This window comes from Salvia miltiorrhiza, chromosome 5 (genome assembly GCF_028751815.1).
Source record: "Salvia miltiorrhiza cultivar Shanhuang (shh) chromosome 5, IMPLAD_Smil_shh, whole genome shotgun sequence".
Lineage (NCBI taxonomy): Eukaryota > Viridiplantae > Streptophyta > Magnoliopsida > Lamiales > Lamiaceae > Salvia > Salvia miltiorrhiza.
In genome coordinates this window covers 17789459-17806268 of record NC_080391.1, presented here as the reverse complement: position 1 = coordinate 17806268, position 16810 = coordinate 17789459, and the positions used below count along the sequence as shown (strand labels likewise).

Below are 16810 nucleotides of genomic sequence, written 5' to 3'. Positions count from 1 at the left end.
GAGTTCTTGGCGTGTGTGTGTGTGTGTGCTGTCGTGTGGTGGCATGAGGGAGAAGAGAGAGAGCAGAGACGAGGGAGAGGGGAGTTAGGGCCCGGTGGCGGCTATCACCGCCAGAGAAAAAGGAAGAAGGATGGGAGAGGGCTGCTGCGGCGCAGCAGCTGTGTGTGTGTGTGTGTGTGTGTGTGGGTTTTATTTTCCAGTGTATATTTGAGTTATTGAGCTCTAAGTTTTGTTATGCAAATGCAAATGAATGTCCATGTTAAAATGTTTGTATCTCTCTATTGTTTAAAATGCTCCTATGTTCTCTAACGATCGGGTCCTAGCCCGCTTAGCGATTGGATCACCCTGGTTAGGATTGTGTACGCATAAAGGGGTATTGTGGGCTGCTCCCACTTGCCTCAAACTGTCAGACTTGGGCTGCTACCATTTCTGAAACATGCATGGTAGTGGACCTCTGTGGGCTACTCCCACAAGTTCACATAATAGGTGAAACGCCAATAGATAGAAGACTGAAAATGGATCCACAAATTTATTTTAAGTATGCATGGAATGCTTTCAAATATTTCTATATTATACTGTTCATAGCATGGATTATTCTGTTAAATGGATTTTCAAATGTTTTCAAATGGCTAGACCCACTGAGTATATTACTACTTAGCCCTACAATTGTTTTCATAACCTTTTGCAGGTTGAGCGGCATGTGGTGTCGTGCGAGGCTGAGGGAGGATGTTGTTGTATTTTCAAATAATAACTTTTGCTGCCATAATATTTCACTTAGGTGGATATCATTTGAGATTGACTCTTTAGATATTCTTAGCCTAATTATTATGAACTCTATTAGCAATCGCATTCCTAGCGATTGAACCTCGCATATATCTAGTATGAAGTATTATCTTGTTGTCTCGGACCTCCGAACTTTTGATTCTGATTGGGAAAATTTCTATCTTAATTATTGTATTTATCATCCTTCAATTGCGACATTCCTTTATTAAAAATGTGGTACCCGAATCTAAGGACATGTCACCTATTTCATTCTAACAAAGTCTAGCAATCCCTTTAAGTAGCCCGTTTCTTATTCGCTCGGGAGTCGGGTTGTCACAGGTATGCTTCTTCAACCGGATAATTTAGGGTACCCGAATACCCGAGTCGAGTATTAGGGTACTCGATTAAGAAATCGGGTTCGGGGTCAGGTAATGATTTTCCGTCTTATTCGGGATCGAGTATCCGATTTTTTCGGATGGGGTACCCGATCCCGACCCGATTTCCGACCCTAATGAAGGGAGTAATTTATTTGAGACGGTACATAAATAGAAACGGGAGATGTTAAGAAAGAAAAATAAAGTAACGATAAAGTCAGATATCAAAGTGGCAAAATTGGAAAGATTCAATATAGCATGTGACAAAATAAATCATAGAGTTGTGGACGGCCGCCTCTCCACCCACATTAATTGCTAGAAGAAGTCTGATATATATATATTCCAAGAAGATGAGAAGTTTATTGCAGCAAACCTTCCTCTTCATTAGCATCATCATTTTCCCGCGTAATCCCATCCCACAAGCACACGCCATTTCTTCAATCCCATCACAATCACACGCTAGCTTCATCCTATCATCTTCCTTCATATCCAAGATTACTTTGTATTATAAATACAAGATCCACCACACTCAACAATATAATACACATTAAATTTTTATATCCATCTTCGAAAAATTCAAGCATGCAGATGACTTCAATCGTGCCAATTTCGTTTCGCGTACCACTCTGGCGTCCCCTTTCGGGCCAAAAAAATAGGAGAGAGAGAGCTTCAACTTCAATTCTTGCAATGAGAAACGACGGTGAGAGAGAGAAGCGACGAGACTACAAAGTCGTGGATGAAAATATGGTTGTTTTGAAGATGAGGATTCAAGAGATGGAGATGAAGGAGAGAGAAAAGCATTTGGAGGGAGAGAAGGAGTGGTATGAGAATTATGATTCCGATGTGTATGAATTAGTAGGGTTGCTACAGATTTTGATGATGAATAATAGACCTAGTTTAGTTTTGGGAGTGGTTGCTCTTTTGGTGATTAGTTCATCAACATCTTTGGCTCTACTATTGTCCTATTTGCTACGCATTTTAATGTGAATTCTATGTCTTCTTAAAATCGCTGCATCTTCTATTACATGATTGAGAGATCCAATACCATTTGCAGTGTCAAATTTTGTATTTCTATTGAAGTTGTGGCACTATTTCGTATAAAATAATTAATGAAATGCGCAATTATTAGATATTGTTTTAATTTAATTAATAATTATTGATTATTATCAAGCAGTTATAGAAAGATTCTCCTTTCATTCTCATTTCCTAATTTCTATTATCCAACGTCCAAACCCCACCTTAAATCAACAACAATTAATACTAGAATACAAATGTGTTCGAGTTAATTAGTTAAAAGTCAACATAAAGAAACATTATGTCTTCAAAAATATTATATGACACCAAAATTAAATACACATATCAAAGGGGATAATTATAATTTTACATTTATATTCTTAATTAAAAATTCCTATGTGTAATACATTATTCTTCAGTTCTCGATTTTTTATTATATTCCTAACTTTAAGATAAGAGTAGAATTGAAAATCTAGCATGATCGATGTTACTTTACAATTTCGCAATATGATATTTTAAATGGATTAAAACAAATTGAAGACGCGAGGAGTAACTAATTCACATTATTCATTTTATTGGTGCTGTTACGTACGTGAATATCGGTCAACTTATTTTATTGGGAGTATGATGTTACAAACGCATGCATATTCATTAACAAATCTGACAATGATAAATTAGCATTGATCAATTCAAATGAAATCACACTGACCATGATACGAATTAGCAATTCAAATCAAGGTTTACTTTACATTAAATTAATAAATTTTGGGTTGATTTTCTTAATACAGGAAATATACTTGAATTCTGATTTTTAATCGATATTAATTTTTTTGTCAATTAATACATAAGTTTTGAATTTTTTAAAATTTTATCCGAATTAAAATTCCAGCCACATTAATTTAATCTTGTGTGGATGTCGAAATTTTTTTACATACATCTTTTACATGAGTCGTATGAGTTGTTGGTCTATTAATACATAAATTTTGAATTTTTTAGAATTTGTACAAATTAAAATTCTGGTCACATTTAAAATTACTTTTTGATTCTTCCCTTTTTTTTCTTCGTTATGTTTGGCGCATCCTTTCTACTTCTTTTTTTATTTGGTTAATTCTATTTTTTCTTTTCCTTTTTCTTTACTTCGTTCCTTTTCTTCTTTTAAATGTGTAGGTTCTTCATCTTCTCTTTTAAATAAAACGTGTAATTAGGGTTCATAGTTTGTATACTCTAATTAGAATTTAAGTAATTTTGATTTAGTACAAAATGTAAAAGAAGAAGAAAATGAACGAAATAAAAAATAAGAAAAAGAAAAGGAAAATATATATATATACTAGCCACGAAATTAAAGAAAAAATCGAAAAGGTGCGCTAAAATAAAAGAAAAAAGAAAAAGAAAATTATAAAGGCAATTATAATTGGTTAGAATTTTAATTCGAATCATATTTCAATAATTCAAAACTTGTGTATTAATATTGACCAATAACTCATATATAAACTGTCACATAAAAAAATTTCAGCATTTTATATAAAATTAAATATGGTTAAAATTAAATGGGAGGTTTTCTAAACTGCCGAACTTTTGAAATATATGTACTAAATCTACCCACGTTTCATATTTGCTACATTCTATATCCATCTACTTTCTTTAATACTCCCTCCGTCCCACTGTAAGTGAGACTCTTTCTATTTTGGGTGTCCCACCATAAGTGAGACTCTTTCCCTTTTTGGTAAAAGTTTTACTCTTTAAACACCTTTTCACTTTTTCACCTACACACAAAATACACTTTTCTTAATTTCCGTGCCCAAAAAAAAGGTCTCACTTACCTTGGGACGGAGGGAGTATTTGTTGGCTATGCAAAAGCTAAAATTATCATATGTTGTGTCATATATAGTATAATTAATTAATTATTGTGGGTTTTATTTGTATTAGATTGTATAATTTATTTTATTCGGTATAGTGAAGGAATATATGCGCAAGGAAATAATGCGCCTATACGAAATCTATTTATACGCTTCTTATAACATGCACATAAATAATGTGTTTTAAAGGAAAAATATCTATGCACCACTCCTTCAGTGATATGTGCGCGCCTAGGGGAGATTTATCCGTTGGCAGGAAGGGAGATTTAATTTATACGCCTTCAATTAAAGGAAAATCTGGAGGGCAAATAAATTCAGTCAAAAAGCATGTGACACGTTGTACTTGTCTGCCAAATGTCACAACCATGCTTTGAAAAAATCTTTAATAAACAAATGAATACTAACATGAATGTAGGTATTCTTAAAAAGTGGGTTATTTGTAGATAATTTTAGATAATTGTGTAGTTTTATATATTACCATAAATTTTAACTCGGATCAAATTTTTAAAAAAATAAAATTTATATATTAATTGTCAAAAATTAGAATGAATTAAAAAGCAAAATTTAGATATACACCGAGTACTTATAGATAGTTAATCTATAAATTTTGGTCTATATTTTCTCATTTCTTACGTCAATGACAAACTAGCAATGAACAGCTAAATAGCTAAATGCTTGGAAAAATCCAAGGGAAACTTGTTACAACCGTCTACCCTCTAACACCTAAAACTACGACATTTGAAAATGATGCAACTTGTCACCCAAAATTAGTATAATTATGTACTAATTACCACCAATTACATTATTAGTATTAATACTTCTAAATAATCACTCTGCTTAATAAAAAGTTAATATTAATCAATTTTTATGTAAATACGCTACTTTACCCTTAATTCAATTATAATAAAAATAAATTTTAAAATTATTAAAATTGGAAAAATATAAAAGAACCCTTCCCAATTACTCCGGGTCCGCCCTCCCGCCCAACACCCCCCACCCCGACCACTGCCCCACAGTCTCTGTGTTCATCCGCTGCCCATTTCCCCCATACAACCCCCAATTTCCCACCCCGCGAACCCCCCACCCAATTTCTCCCCGCCCATTTCTTTGGAAGTAGAGAGGAAAATATGTTCATTATGCCGCCTTAAGATCTACTTGGCTCTGTGAAGGTTTTATGTGATTTGTGTAAAAGTTAATGATGCACATGGTTGATACTACTGTCCACAACATATGTGGGTGGGTACCGATAATGACGATGCAAACAGCGACAACATTTATCCAACAACTGTAGCGGGAGGTGCTAGCGAAGGAGTTTGACGACTTGGTGGGGGAGACGATGGGCGGGGGTTGATTTTTTTTCTTTTCTTAATGTTAGTTTTGTAATTTAAAATTTAAACTTTCAGAATTTTAAAGTATTGATAAATTTTAATTAAAATAACAAAAGAATATTTTGATAAAAAATATTTATAATTAATACTCTCTTCGTCCACGAAAGAACTTCCTATCTTTCTTTTTTGGGACGTCCACAAAAGAACTTCCTACCTATTTTTGAATTATACCCTACCACTTATAATCCTCTTACTTTTCATTTTTGTACAACTCCCAATACACTCAACTACCTTTTATTCATTCTCAATACACTCAACAATATTTTTTCTTAAAATCCGTGCCACTCCCTCCTAGGAAGTTCTTTCATGGACGGAGGGAGTATATTATTATTTTGATGGCTATAATCAACCTTTATTTAAGCATAATAATTATTTTAATATTTGCCTCATTACATTATTTGCAGATCGAGGACTGTTGGTGCCAGCTTATATCTGATGGAGTATAATAATTGAAAGGAACAAAAAAAGGAAGCGAGAATTACCAAGATTCAGATAAGTAAATATCGACCACATAATAAAGCATAGATTCTCTTGTTTATTTAATTGCACCCACTTTCTTACTAAATACATCCTCCTATTATTTATGTAGTAGATATTTTGGATTTATCCAAAAAAATAACATAATCAATTATTTTTGTTAAATAATATAAATGGGCAGCAGCCTCAGCCTAAGCGGAGAAATGGAGGCAGGGCAAGATCCAACGAGATTAAACAATATGCCGACCAAATCAAAGGCAAATACTAAAAAATTCAATATCCAAACCGTCACGTACTTCCATCAAACTGAAAACATGCATATTCCTCCCAACCTACTCATTTAAAGATTCACATGCAGAAACAAAATTATAAATTAATAAATTAAATAAACCGTTTAGAAAACAGACATGAAGTATCAAGCATCGTAGGCTGGCATCAGGTTTTAATATTGATTCTCAAAATTTTCATAATAATGTAACGTCAGTGATACCGATGCAAGAAAGCCAATTAAGTATGGACAATATTTAACGGCTCCTAATTCCCGTTTAGACGGAGATACCATGATCATCATGCAAAGATATGATTAATGAATGGAGTTTAATAAGCTATGATAGTACTAAATCTTTACGCGGGTAACAATTGGATTGTTTTATTTTTAAGAAAAAGAGAAAGCAACTAGGAGTTATACTATTTAAATATTATAAGTGGTTTCATCATAATAAGTTATTAATAAGAACTATCTAATTATAAAATAAGAACGAATTCTAGTGCAGATTCATTGCATATAACTATAATATCATATCCTATATCTTTTATTTGGTAAAAGTATATATTTTAGTCTTTATTGAAAATAATAATTATTCAAAGCACCAATTTGACTTTTAAATTATAGTAGAAGGTTAGGAGAAAGTTTAGCCAAAAATTAGAGTAGAAGTTTCTTTTTCTAGAAATTAAGTTAAGCCAAAAACTTAGAAACGGCGTTTTCACATTTCAGGAAATGAAGGGCCTCTTTCTCCGCATTTCACCCAAAATCGTAAATCACTATTTGAAAGCAACGCGTTTATGCCTGGTAGGGGCGGCTCGTTGTCAGAAACAGTAACACGGTTTCATTTAAATATTTTATTAATTAAAATTCTTGTCACATGCACATCAAACGACTCTTTCCTTAATCATTAGGTAAACTCAAAACTATAAATACGCACGCTTCAAACAAATCATTCCATCAATCAGTTCCCACAACAAAAAAAAAAAAAAAGTTACAATCTTATTTCATACCAAAAACAAACATGGCATCGACTTCATTCCTACAAACTTTTGACCCGTTTTCCAAGACCCGGCCAACAATAAAATATTCGAGCTTGAGCTCGAACTCGAAGTCGAGGCGAGGCGTGGCGGGAGTGAGGGTCCGTGCGATGAGGAGAGAAGCCCACAACCACGAGTCGAGGGGGAGGGTGGTGGACGAGAACATGATCGTTTTGCGAAAGCGGATCCACGAGATGAAGATGATGGAGGCTGACTGCGAGCTGCCGAGAGAATGGATGGAGTGGGAGAGGCGGGTGTACGTGAGCTATGATGCGATCATCTGCGACGCGATGGGCCATCTGCAGTCTTATTTGATGGAGACCAGGCCCAGCTTCGCGCTTGCCATGCTTGTACTCCTCGCATTGAGCGTGCCTACCTCCACGGCTCTGCTCATCTACAATTTCCTCGCCTTTGGCAATGCTGTTTTCTCTGGGATTCATCTGGGCTAATAACTCAGATTAAATATTATGACGATTCTTCATTTTATTTAGCATTGACCTTTTCCTTCTTCTTTTTGGTGAGGGTGTTATATTAGGGAGGTTCATATATTGTTGTATAGATGCAATGTGCAAAACTCTGTTCTCTTTATTCTCAGACAAAAGAAAAAAATATATTCTTTGATTCATTTATGTCGCAGCTAGTTCAAAATGAAACTCAGATCAAAGGTGCCTAAAAAGGTATGGGAATTAAGACATGAGAAAGATTTCGAACGTATTCATATATGGCTGGTTAGTAATCAAGGATGATCATTATTTCAAAACTAAATTATCTGAGATGTTGATTGGCAAGGGAAAAACTCGATCGGAAGGAAACGTTATCTACTTATCTCCGGAACCTTGCAAGTCATTTAATTAATGCCTTGTAACTTTGTAAGTCTCCTAATGAATCTATAATGGAGTATGCTTTTAATTAATGGAGTATTCATCTTGGAGAAGAAGAGATCAAATGTAATGCATGCTGTCACGAAACAGAGACGATGAACCACTTGCTCTTGGAATGCCCGAAGACGAATGCGCTTTGGAATGGAATTTCGAACTGGCTGGGGATCAGTGGCCCATGGCCCCGCAATGTCGAAGAGCATTTTACAGCTTTTGCCAATTTGGGGAAGAAAAAGAGTCGAAAATTCCTTACAGCACTGTGGATGTGTGTTGTCTGGATACTGTGGAAGAACCGAAATGAAAGTCGTTTTGAAGGGAAACCGTGGGATATTCATAATGTGATCCGCGATATTAAGGTTCGGTTTTGGAGTTGGAACAAGATTTTTAACTTTTTTGACACTGAGCTCAGTTTTTCCTCATGGATGACTGGAATGGTGTCATGTGTTTTTGGTGTAATTCTGGGTTGGTACCCCTTGTACCAATGTTTAATTTTAATCCCTTTTTCTGATCAAAAAAATGCTTTTATAATGAATACAAAAAAAAAAAAAAAAAAGAAGTTTAATATGCACAGCACAGAATACAAGAAAAATTCACCAAAACTTGGCGATGAATATTAAGGACCGGTCATTATCAAGGTGATCTCCAACAATAAACTCAAATTCCAGCTTTCAAAGTGCCACATCATTGTGACATGAGCTTTAGAAATTCAACTATTTTTTCTCTTACAAGTTACTTCTTCTCCAACAATAAACCAATTTATTACTTTTTAAGGGTCTCACTATAATACATACTCCATTTATATATCTATATGTACATTAATTTTATTTCAATTATATTTGTATATTATTTACATATTTTTAATGATATATTTAATTTAAATTTTATGTTTAAATTATCTAATATAATAAAATAAAATGACTTTATAATTTTAAATAATAATTAAAATTATATTAATAAAATTCGAATTCCATTATATTAAAATTATATTAATAAAATTACATATTGTAATTTCTACCCTTTCATGGCTAAACAAAAAAATGGGAAAAAATACCCACGCCATCGGTTGAAACCAGAAATTAAAGTGAGAAATGGGTCCCAAACAAAATAATGGGAAATACCCACTTGAATTTTGGCTGAAACAAGAAATGAAAGTGTGAAATGGGCCCCACGATGTCAGTAGAAACCAACTTGATCGTTGTGAACCAGTTTTTCGCTCAAATTTTGGAAACCAGTTTTCACTCTCCAATGCTAGTTTCCAAAGTGAGAAACTGCGTAAAAGTGCCGTTGGAGACACCCTTAGATTTGTACTTAAACACAAGACTCTCACTTATTACAAAGGGCTTATTTTACACCTTTGAGAAATAAAAATGGTGATTGTTTTCACAGACAAGGTTTAACTCTCTTTAGCCTCAGTCGTGACATTTCTATTTTACCCTTTTAAGTAATTAACCACAATCCTCAAATACAAAACCCTTTAACCCTTTCTCAAACCAAAAAATAAAATAAAACAACCACCCCCTCTACACCACCATCTCCCCTTTGCTCCGAATTCCCTCAACTTGTGAAAACAAGAATGAGGTTGAGAATGGTGAACTGGAAAATCAGAGAATGTGATGAGTGATGACCATTTTGGGCTGGCCAATATTTGAAGGCTGTACTCTTTAAGTTTTTTCATTAAAATCAGAGAATGTGCTTGTATTGGGCCTAATGCTCATGGGCTCTAGCTTATAGATGTTCTTAACAGACCCAAATTATTGCATATAAATACATATGTTTCACTGAAAAAAAAATGTCTTTTCATATTTATTTAATTTTATATTTTCAGTTACTATTCTGCTTAAACTTATAAATTTGAATATGTAGTAGTAGTGCCGTCTTACTCAAATTCTCATCGTCTACTTTTAGGGGCTAATAACAAAACATGCAAATATCGAGTCAATTGTTATTAAACCCATTTTCATATAAATTAAGTCATGATTTTAACAATTAATTTTTATCGTGGTCCATTTTTTTTTATTATGGTCAAAATAGAGTGAAACGGCAAATAATTGCTAAAGAGTAGTTGCGTGTAAATAGACTGAAACGGCAAATAATTGCTACATATGAAATGGTAAATTTACATTAAAACTTGATAGCTTTTTGTTATCAATTCTTTTTTTAGGGTTCTGTCGCGCTCCTAATAAAAAAAGTTGCAACAAATTAATATGAGCAGCAGGTAGATCAAGGTTAGGCTGGATTGGAATATGAATTACTGGACTTCAAAATTGACATAATTATTTTATAAAGTTTGACATTGAAAGTTCAATTTAATGAACACGTGGGTAATATTGGCTTTTTGGTCAATGCAGAAATTAGATAAAGTCAAATTGGTCATCTTCTTATCAAAATTGCCGGTAATGGGTTCACGTTCATGCATCAGGCAAACGGATCCCTTTTAAATTTAACATACGCCCCATAAATTGTTGCTTTCACCATGCATACGTCAGTATTTATATGAGTCATACAACTAAAAAGGATTAAGGTACAAATTCACCCCTAAACTACACACCCCTAGAGCATATACCTCTTCATTCTCGACCTTGGCCCAAATACACCCCAAAGACCATAAAATGCACCTTTTTTTATGGACTTTGGGGGTGTATTCGAGACAAGATCAAGAATGGGGGTTATGCGCGCAAGTTAACTTAATATTTTTTTTAAAAAAATTCTAAGTGGGACCTCCTGCTCGCCAAATGAAAAGAAGTGTCAGCGGCAATGATATAGAGGCAGTGGCGTTTTCAGGAGAAGGGGGCGAGGCATAGACCTCACCAATTTTTGGAAGCTACCGGCGATGACGTCACCAGATTTTAGAGAAAGGGATGGTGGCGCCAGGAGTTGACAGACGAGCACCATCCTTGCCTAGTCCTTCAGTGGCGGTAGCGATAAACTTTTATAGGGGAATTAGGGCTCGATTTGGGTATTCAAAATTTCACGAGAGAGAGAAAAGAAGAAGAAGAAGAAGAAGAAGAAGAAGAAGAAGGTTGTGTGTGATTGAGAGAGGAAGCTAAGGAGCTCGCCGGCAGCCCGCTCACCAATTGATCTACGTGAGTGGGCTGTTGGCGAGCTCCTTAGCCTTCCCTCTCAATCACACACAACCTTCTTCTCTCTCTCTCTCTCTCTCGTGAAATTTCGAATATCCAAATCGAGCCCTAATTCACCTATAAATGTTTGTCGTTGTCGCTGCTGAAGGGCTAGGCAAGGGTGGTGCTCGTCTGTCGACTCATGGCGCCACCATCCCTCTCTCTAAAATCCAATGACGTCGTTGCTGGTAGCTTCCAAAAATTGGTGAGGCCGTTGTTCTATGCCTCGCCTCTTTCTCCTGGAAACACAACTGCCTCTATGTTATTGCCGATGACACTTCTTTTCGGCGATTAGGAGGGCCCACTTAGAAATTAAAAGAAAAAAAAGAATTTCAGTTAACTTGCGCTTATATCCCCCATTCTCGACCTCGGCTCAAATACACCATCAGAGTCCATAAAAATGGTGCATTAATTTAAACCCAGCAAGTTAACGACCGTTAACTTGCTGGGTTTAAATGCACACTTTTTATGGACTTCGGGGGTGTATTTGAGCCAAGATCGAGAATGGAGAGGTATACGCTCTAGGGATGTCTAGTTTAGGGGTGGATTTGTACTTTATCCCAACTAAAAAAATTGAATATTTTAGTATAACAAATTCTCCCGGGGTGTTGTTCGCACAGTGGAGCAAGTCTAATTATGCGATAGAAGATCTTTGTTTCTATCGTTCACAATATTATACTAAAATACTTTCTAATATCCTATTAAAATATTTAATAAGATATTTATAAATATTTTATTAAAATATGTGAATGGTCCGCATTGCATACGAGATCTTCTCTTGCCTAGGAAGCTATCCTTTGGGGAATCTTATTTTATACACATTTATTGTTTTTTATTTTCGACTTTGGTAGAGGGGGAGCGGTGGAGTTTGTTCCTTGGACCTCACTGTTTGTAGATAAGAGTTCGCACCGCTTGGTGTCCTATTGAAGACAAACACATTTATTGTTATTTCTTATATATTGTGTGATATGGTTACATGTTACTAATTTAGACACATCAAATGTGGATATGTCTATGTAGATTGATAAAAGTCACATTGATACATTTTATTTCTTTTCTTTTCTCTGTAAGAAAAAAATGTAATGATCGTGATACAATATGTATAGAAAATAAATCTATAAAGTACTAAACAAAAGAATTAAAGGATCGACCTTATATATATATAGGACCACTATCACATAAATAAGGAACACAAGTGACCCATTAAAGTATCAAATCTTGTTTTTTGTTGTTTATTGGATGAATGGAGCTCATTTCATGTCCAAAATTTTCATGTCAAAATAATATGCTAAATACAATTTAGTTTTTGATTATCTTTAAACATCTTGCTAATCTGAATGCCCGCTTTTCACGTTAATTTTTTCTTCAAGAATGAAGTTTGAACCGTTTGAAAAGTAATATGTTGAAGCTATATGTTTATCACATTTTAAACATTTTTTTAGGTATATTCCTAAGATATATAGTATAACTTGCAACCAAGAAATTATGATATCTATGATTTTATGGTCGTGATGTCATGAAATTCATTGAATAGGTTAGAAGTAATTTTTACATGTTAGTAGTTAAACAACTAAATTACTTATTCCTCAACAAGCAACAATATATGATCTTCTTAAATTTTAGTATTATAATGCTTTTAAAATAGTATTATGAACTATAAAAAGTTATAAACAATTCTTGTACATCATCGTGAATTATGGGGATGATATTACGCCCTACTCTTGAACTAGATACAATAGATTGAAATCAAGATCGATAGGGCCCAAACCCCAAGGTTTAAGAAATTTTCTTAACTTTTTATATGCAAAAATATATTGTGCAATAAGGCGAGTCAAAAGAAAATGAAATGCACAAGAAAAATAATCAATGTTGATATAAGCAAGAATACCCGTTCAATTCTAATCGGACCCAGATATGAGCAAGGCTAAAGAGAGATAGATAGTTTTGCTCAAGTTCCTGAGTGTTGACACAAAAAATAAAATAATATGTTAGCGAGAGATCTTATAGATATTTATACCTAGCTAACTTAACTACCAGGTGCGATACATGTGAACCCTAAAAAAAGCTGCTTTGCCCTTCGTGTTAACACATGAGAAATTTGAAAAGATGAAATTATCCCTCTGCATCCAAACTTGAAAAGATGATAATACCCTTATCCTAAAATTGCATATAAATATATTGTATTCTCATTGTTTATGCAAGCATCGTTAATTTCACTCACTTTTGTACTCACAACATTCAACAATATAAGTCTTTCTTTTACTCTTTATTGTTTTATCGTTATTTTCTCTCTCATTTTATGCTCATTCTTCATAATTGATCGGCCCCATCGCCGTGGTTGCCGTCATTGTTTGTGATCCTCGCACTTGATCGGGGATTCAATTAGAATACTTGTACATTGGAGATTCTCTCTAATATCTTCTAGGGAAATTTTTCTTTTTCAATATAGTTTTATAATTTTTATTTTAATTTTGATGTTTAATTTGTTGTGGTTAAAATTCACCCCATCAACATGAATGAAAATTGTAAGAAAACATAATGTTTGCTTTTATATAAAGTATAAACAAAACATAGATTATACAAAAGATAAGAATTACTAGTATTAAATCTTTAGAAGCAACGGTCACATGTGTTTAACAAATTCATAAGTATAATTTTTCCAACAATACACCCTACATTATTTTTTAGAGAAATTATCGTTTATGTTGTAAATATATATAATATATATATTTCCCTACTTAATGACTTAACCCTAAACCCTAACCCTACCTTTGTATCTCCTATAAATAGAGGCATTTAGTCCTCACAATAAGGAGCTCCTACATATTTATTCTCTTTACGCTCTCTACGCTATTCTCTTTTCTTCTACTTTTCTCTCTACTTTCATCAGTTTACCTTTTTTTTTTTTTAAGTTTCATAATTTTCTTTTTAAAACTAGAGATATCATAATAATAAATAATAATAGTATTTAGGAAAGATAACGCGGTCCACATATAAGTAAAATACATAGATTGTGACACTATATTATTTGATTGGAGATCTGGCCTGCCCCATCCAAAACCACGCCTCCACTTTTCAGCGCCTTTCCTCCGCGTTCCACCACTCGCCGCCGCCTCCCCCTCTATAAATTCCACGCCCAACCCTAATCGTTTTCCTCACGCAGGCATTTCCACAAACACCATATCTTCTCTCCCTCTCATCTCTCACCGCATAAATCCAATTCTATCTCCTCAAATTTCCTTCCTTTTATTCCTTATATCCTCCAGCAATTCAATCTTTCTTATCCCTAAATTTTTTGATTCGTACACTCGCACCCATGGCCATAGCTCAACAGGTTGCCCGCCCCACGGTGGAGCCACCGAAGCTAATCGGCCCCTCCGCCCCGCCGCCGTGCCAATCCGTGGCCCTCACGCAGGACGATTTGAAGAAAATCGCAGCTTACAAGGCTGTGGAGCACGTGAAATCCGGCATGGTTGTGGGCCTCGGCACGGGGTCCACGGCCAAGCACGCCGTCGATCGTATCGCACAGCTTCTGCGGCAGGGGAAACTCAAGAACATCGTGGGCGTGCCCACCTCCACGCAGACCCACGAGCAGGCCGTGTCGCTGGGCATCCCGTTGTCGGATCTCGATTCCTACTCCTCCGTCGATTTAGCCATTGACGGCGCCGACGAGGTCGATCCGGAGCTGAATTTGGTTAAAGGGCGTGGGGGTTCTCTGTTGAGGGAGAAAATGGTCGAATCCGTCGCCAAGAAATTCATCGTGATTGTTGATGAATCGAAATTGGTTAAATATGTAGGTGGTAGTAGGCTTGCAATGCCGGTTGAGGTCGTGCAATTTTGTTGGAACCATTCGCTCAAGAGGCTCGAGGAATTGTTCGCATACGCCGGCTGCGTGGCGCAGCTGCGGAAGGCGGCCGACGGCGGCGGAAAGAAGCCTTATGTAACTGATAACAAGAATTACATTATTGATTTGTATTTTGACAAGGCAATTGGGGATTTGAATAAGGCTAGTGATGCAGTTTTGAGGCTTCCCGGCATCGTTGATCATGGGATGTTTATTGGATTAGCCACCTCTGTGATTGTTGCCGGAGTTGACGGTGTCACCATCAAGACTAAGAAAGGGAATGAGACAGAGTTGGATTACTTTTGTTACAATGATTTAAGGAAAGGATTTTAACGTAGGATTATTGTGTTGCTGAAGCAAGCTCTGGTTCTTCAATTATTTACTGGAGTTCATGATTTGAGGTGCTCCTTTTTCGATCAATTCGTAGAGTTGATTTATCTTTGGAGTTCTTGAATTCTATCTTTAGCTCAATGGATGAAATTTTTGGTAGGAAGTTTAGGAAGCTTATTTATTGAACTTGTGTTGAAAAAGTGGGATTTCTGGTATTTATAATGTTAGAGCTGGTTTCCCTCAAGAGTTCATAACAAGAATTGATGCCAATTTACACTTTATGCTAATATATTTTGTGTAATGGGGATGAGAGTTTTAGTTGCTCTCCAATCCAGATTATTTAATAGATTTGGTTATTTGGTAAAGTTCTTGAATCCTGCCTGATTCATTAAATCATTTTGTTAGAAATTTTCGACTTTTCTTAACGAAATTGATTCTGAGAAATTTGAGTGGTCACTGGTAAGTGAATGAAGTGTCTTTTTTCTTTTTTTAATTATTATTATTATTATTTTAAAAAAGACAATGTGTATATGCAAGTTCTCATAAATGGTTTCTCGAAGTTAAATGCTATCATTATGCAAGTTCTACTTTGTGTATAAAGTAGTTGTTAATTCCATTGTTTAACTTCTTATACTTTATGAAGCTAAACATTTTTGTCGGCCAAATCTTGTGCCATTCGTAATTTCTGGTTGATATTGATAATCTCCACTTTGTTAATTCTTTTTTACTATATTCATTCTTATGTTATCTCTGTGTAGATGCTTCTCACTTCCCAGTCTGCCATTTCTTCATCCAAGATTCCAAATGATTCAAATTTCAAGGAAAATAAACTTATTATATTATTGGGAAATAGCGCCTTCAATGTCAGAACCAATTGAAGCTCGCTTCCAATTTGTGATATAGTAGTACTAATTTATATTAAAATTGTGACAAATAAATATTCTTGACACAGAAATTTTCTTACAACACGAACATAAGAACCATTAAAATTATTTTATACTCCCTCCGTCCCACTAGAGTTGGCTACATTCGTTTCGGCACGAGAATTAAGGAATTGTAGATTAATATTTTAAGTGTGTAGTTAATAAAGTATAAAAGTAATAAAATAAAAAATAGAAGGTGATAAAGTGAGAGAGAGAAGGTAGAGTTTAGATGTGAGCGTAGAAGTGGAAGCACAGAAGAAAGAAAATAACTGTCGCGGATCAAAAATATGATAGGCTCGATACCATGTTAGATAGAACCCAAAGCTATAATATGGAGAAGAGATGCGAAGGAAAACTAACTTTATTCATTGTGTATCTTACAATATATATAACCGTGAGATACAAAAGGAATAGATAAACCAACTAACAACTTTTCCTAACCTCACTTTACACGTCGGCTTTCTGTTTTAACTAAGTGCTAACTAATGCTAACTGCTGTTATTTCTAATATAACCCCAAAGAACTGCCAAAAGAAAAACTTTA

At 34.9% G+C, this 16810-nt stretch overlaps 2 protein-coding genes across 2 annotated transcripts; both read left to right on the top strand.

Moving 5' to 3' along the window:
• The first annotated feature begins 6962 nt into the window (after nt 1–6962).
• Nucleotides 6963–7798, top strand: LOC130986475 (uncharacterized). The gene has a single exon (XM_057909903.1). The coding sequence runs from the start codon at nt 7158–7160 to the stop codon at nt 7620–7622; it is 465 nt and encodes a 154-aa protein (XP_057765886.1). The 5' UTR covers nt 6963–7157; the 3' UTR covers nt 7623–7798.
• A 6398-nt stretch (nt 7799–14196) lies between these two features.
• Nucleotides 14197–15709, top strand: LOC130986474 (probable ribose-5-phosphate isomerase 1). Its single transcript, XM_057909902.1, has one exon. It carries the CDS (start codon nt 14487–14489, stop codon nt 15345–15347), a length of 861 nt encoding a protein of 286 aa, XP_057765885.1. The 5' UTR covers nt 14197–14486; the 3' UTR covers nt 15348–15709.
• The last annotated feature ends 1101 nt before the right edge of the window (nt 15710–16810 follow it).

Coding starts and splice junctions, on each gene's coding strand:
- LOC130986475 (XM_057909903.1), top strand. CDS start 7,158: ATGGCATCGACTTCATTCCTACAAACTTTTGACCCGTTTTCCAAGACC.
- LOC130986474 (XM_057909902.1), top strand. CDS start 14,487: ATGGCCATAGCTCAACAGGTTGCCCGCCCCACGGTGGAGCCACCGAAG.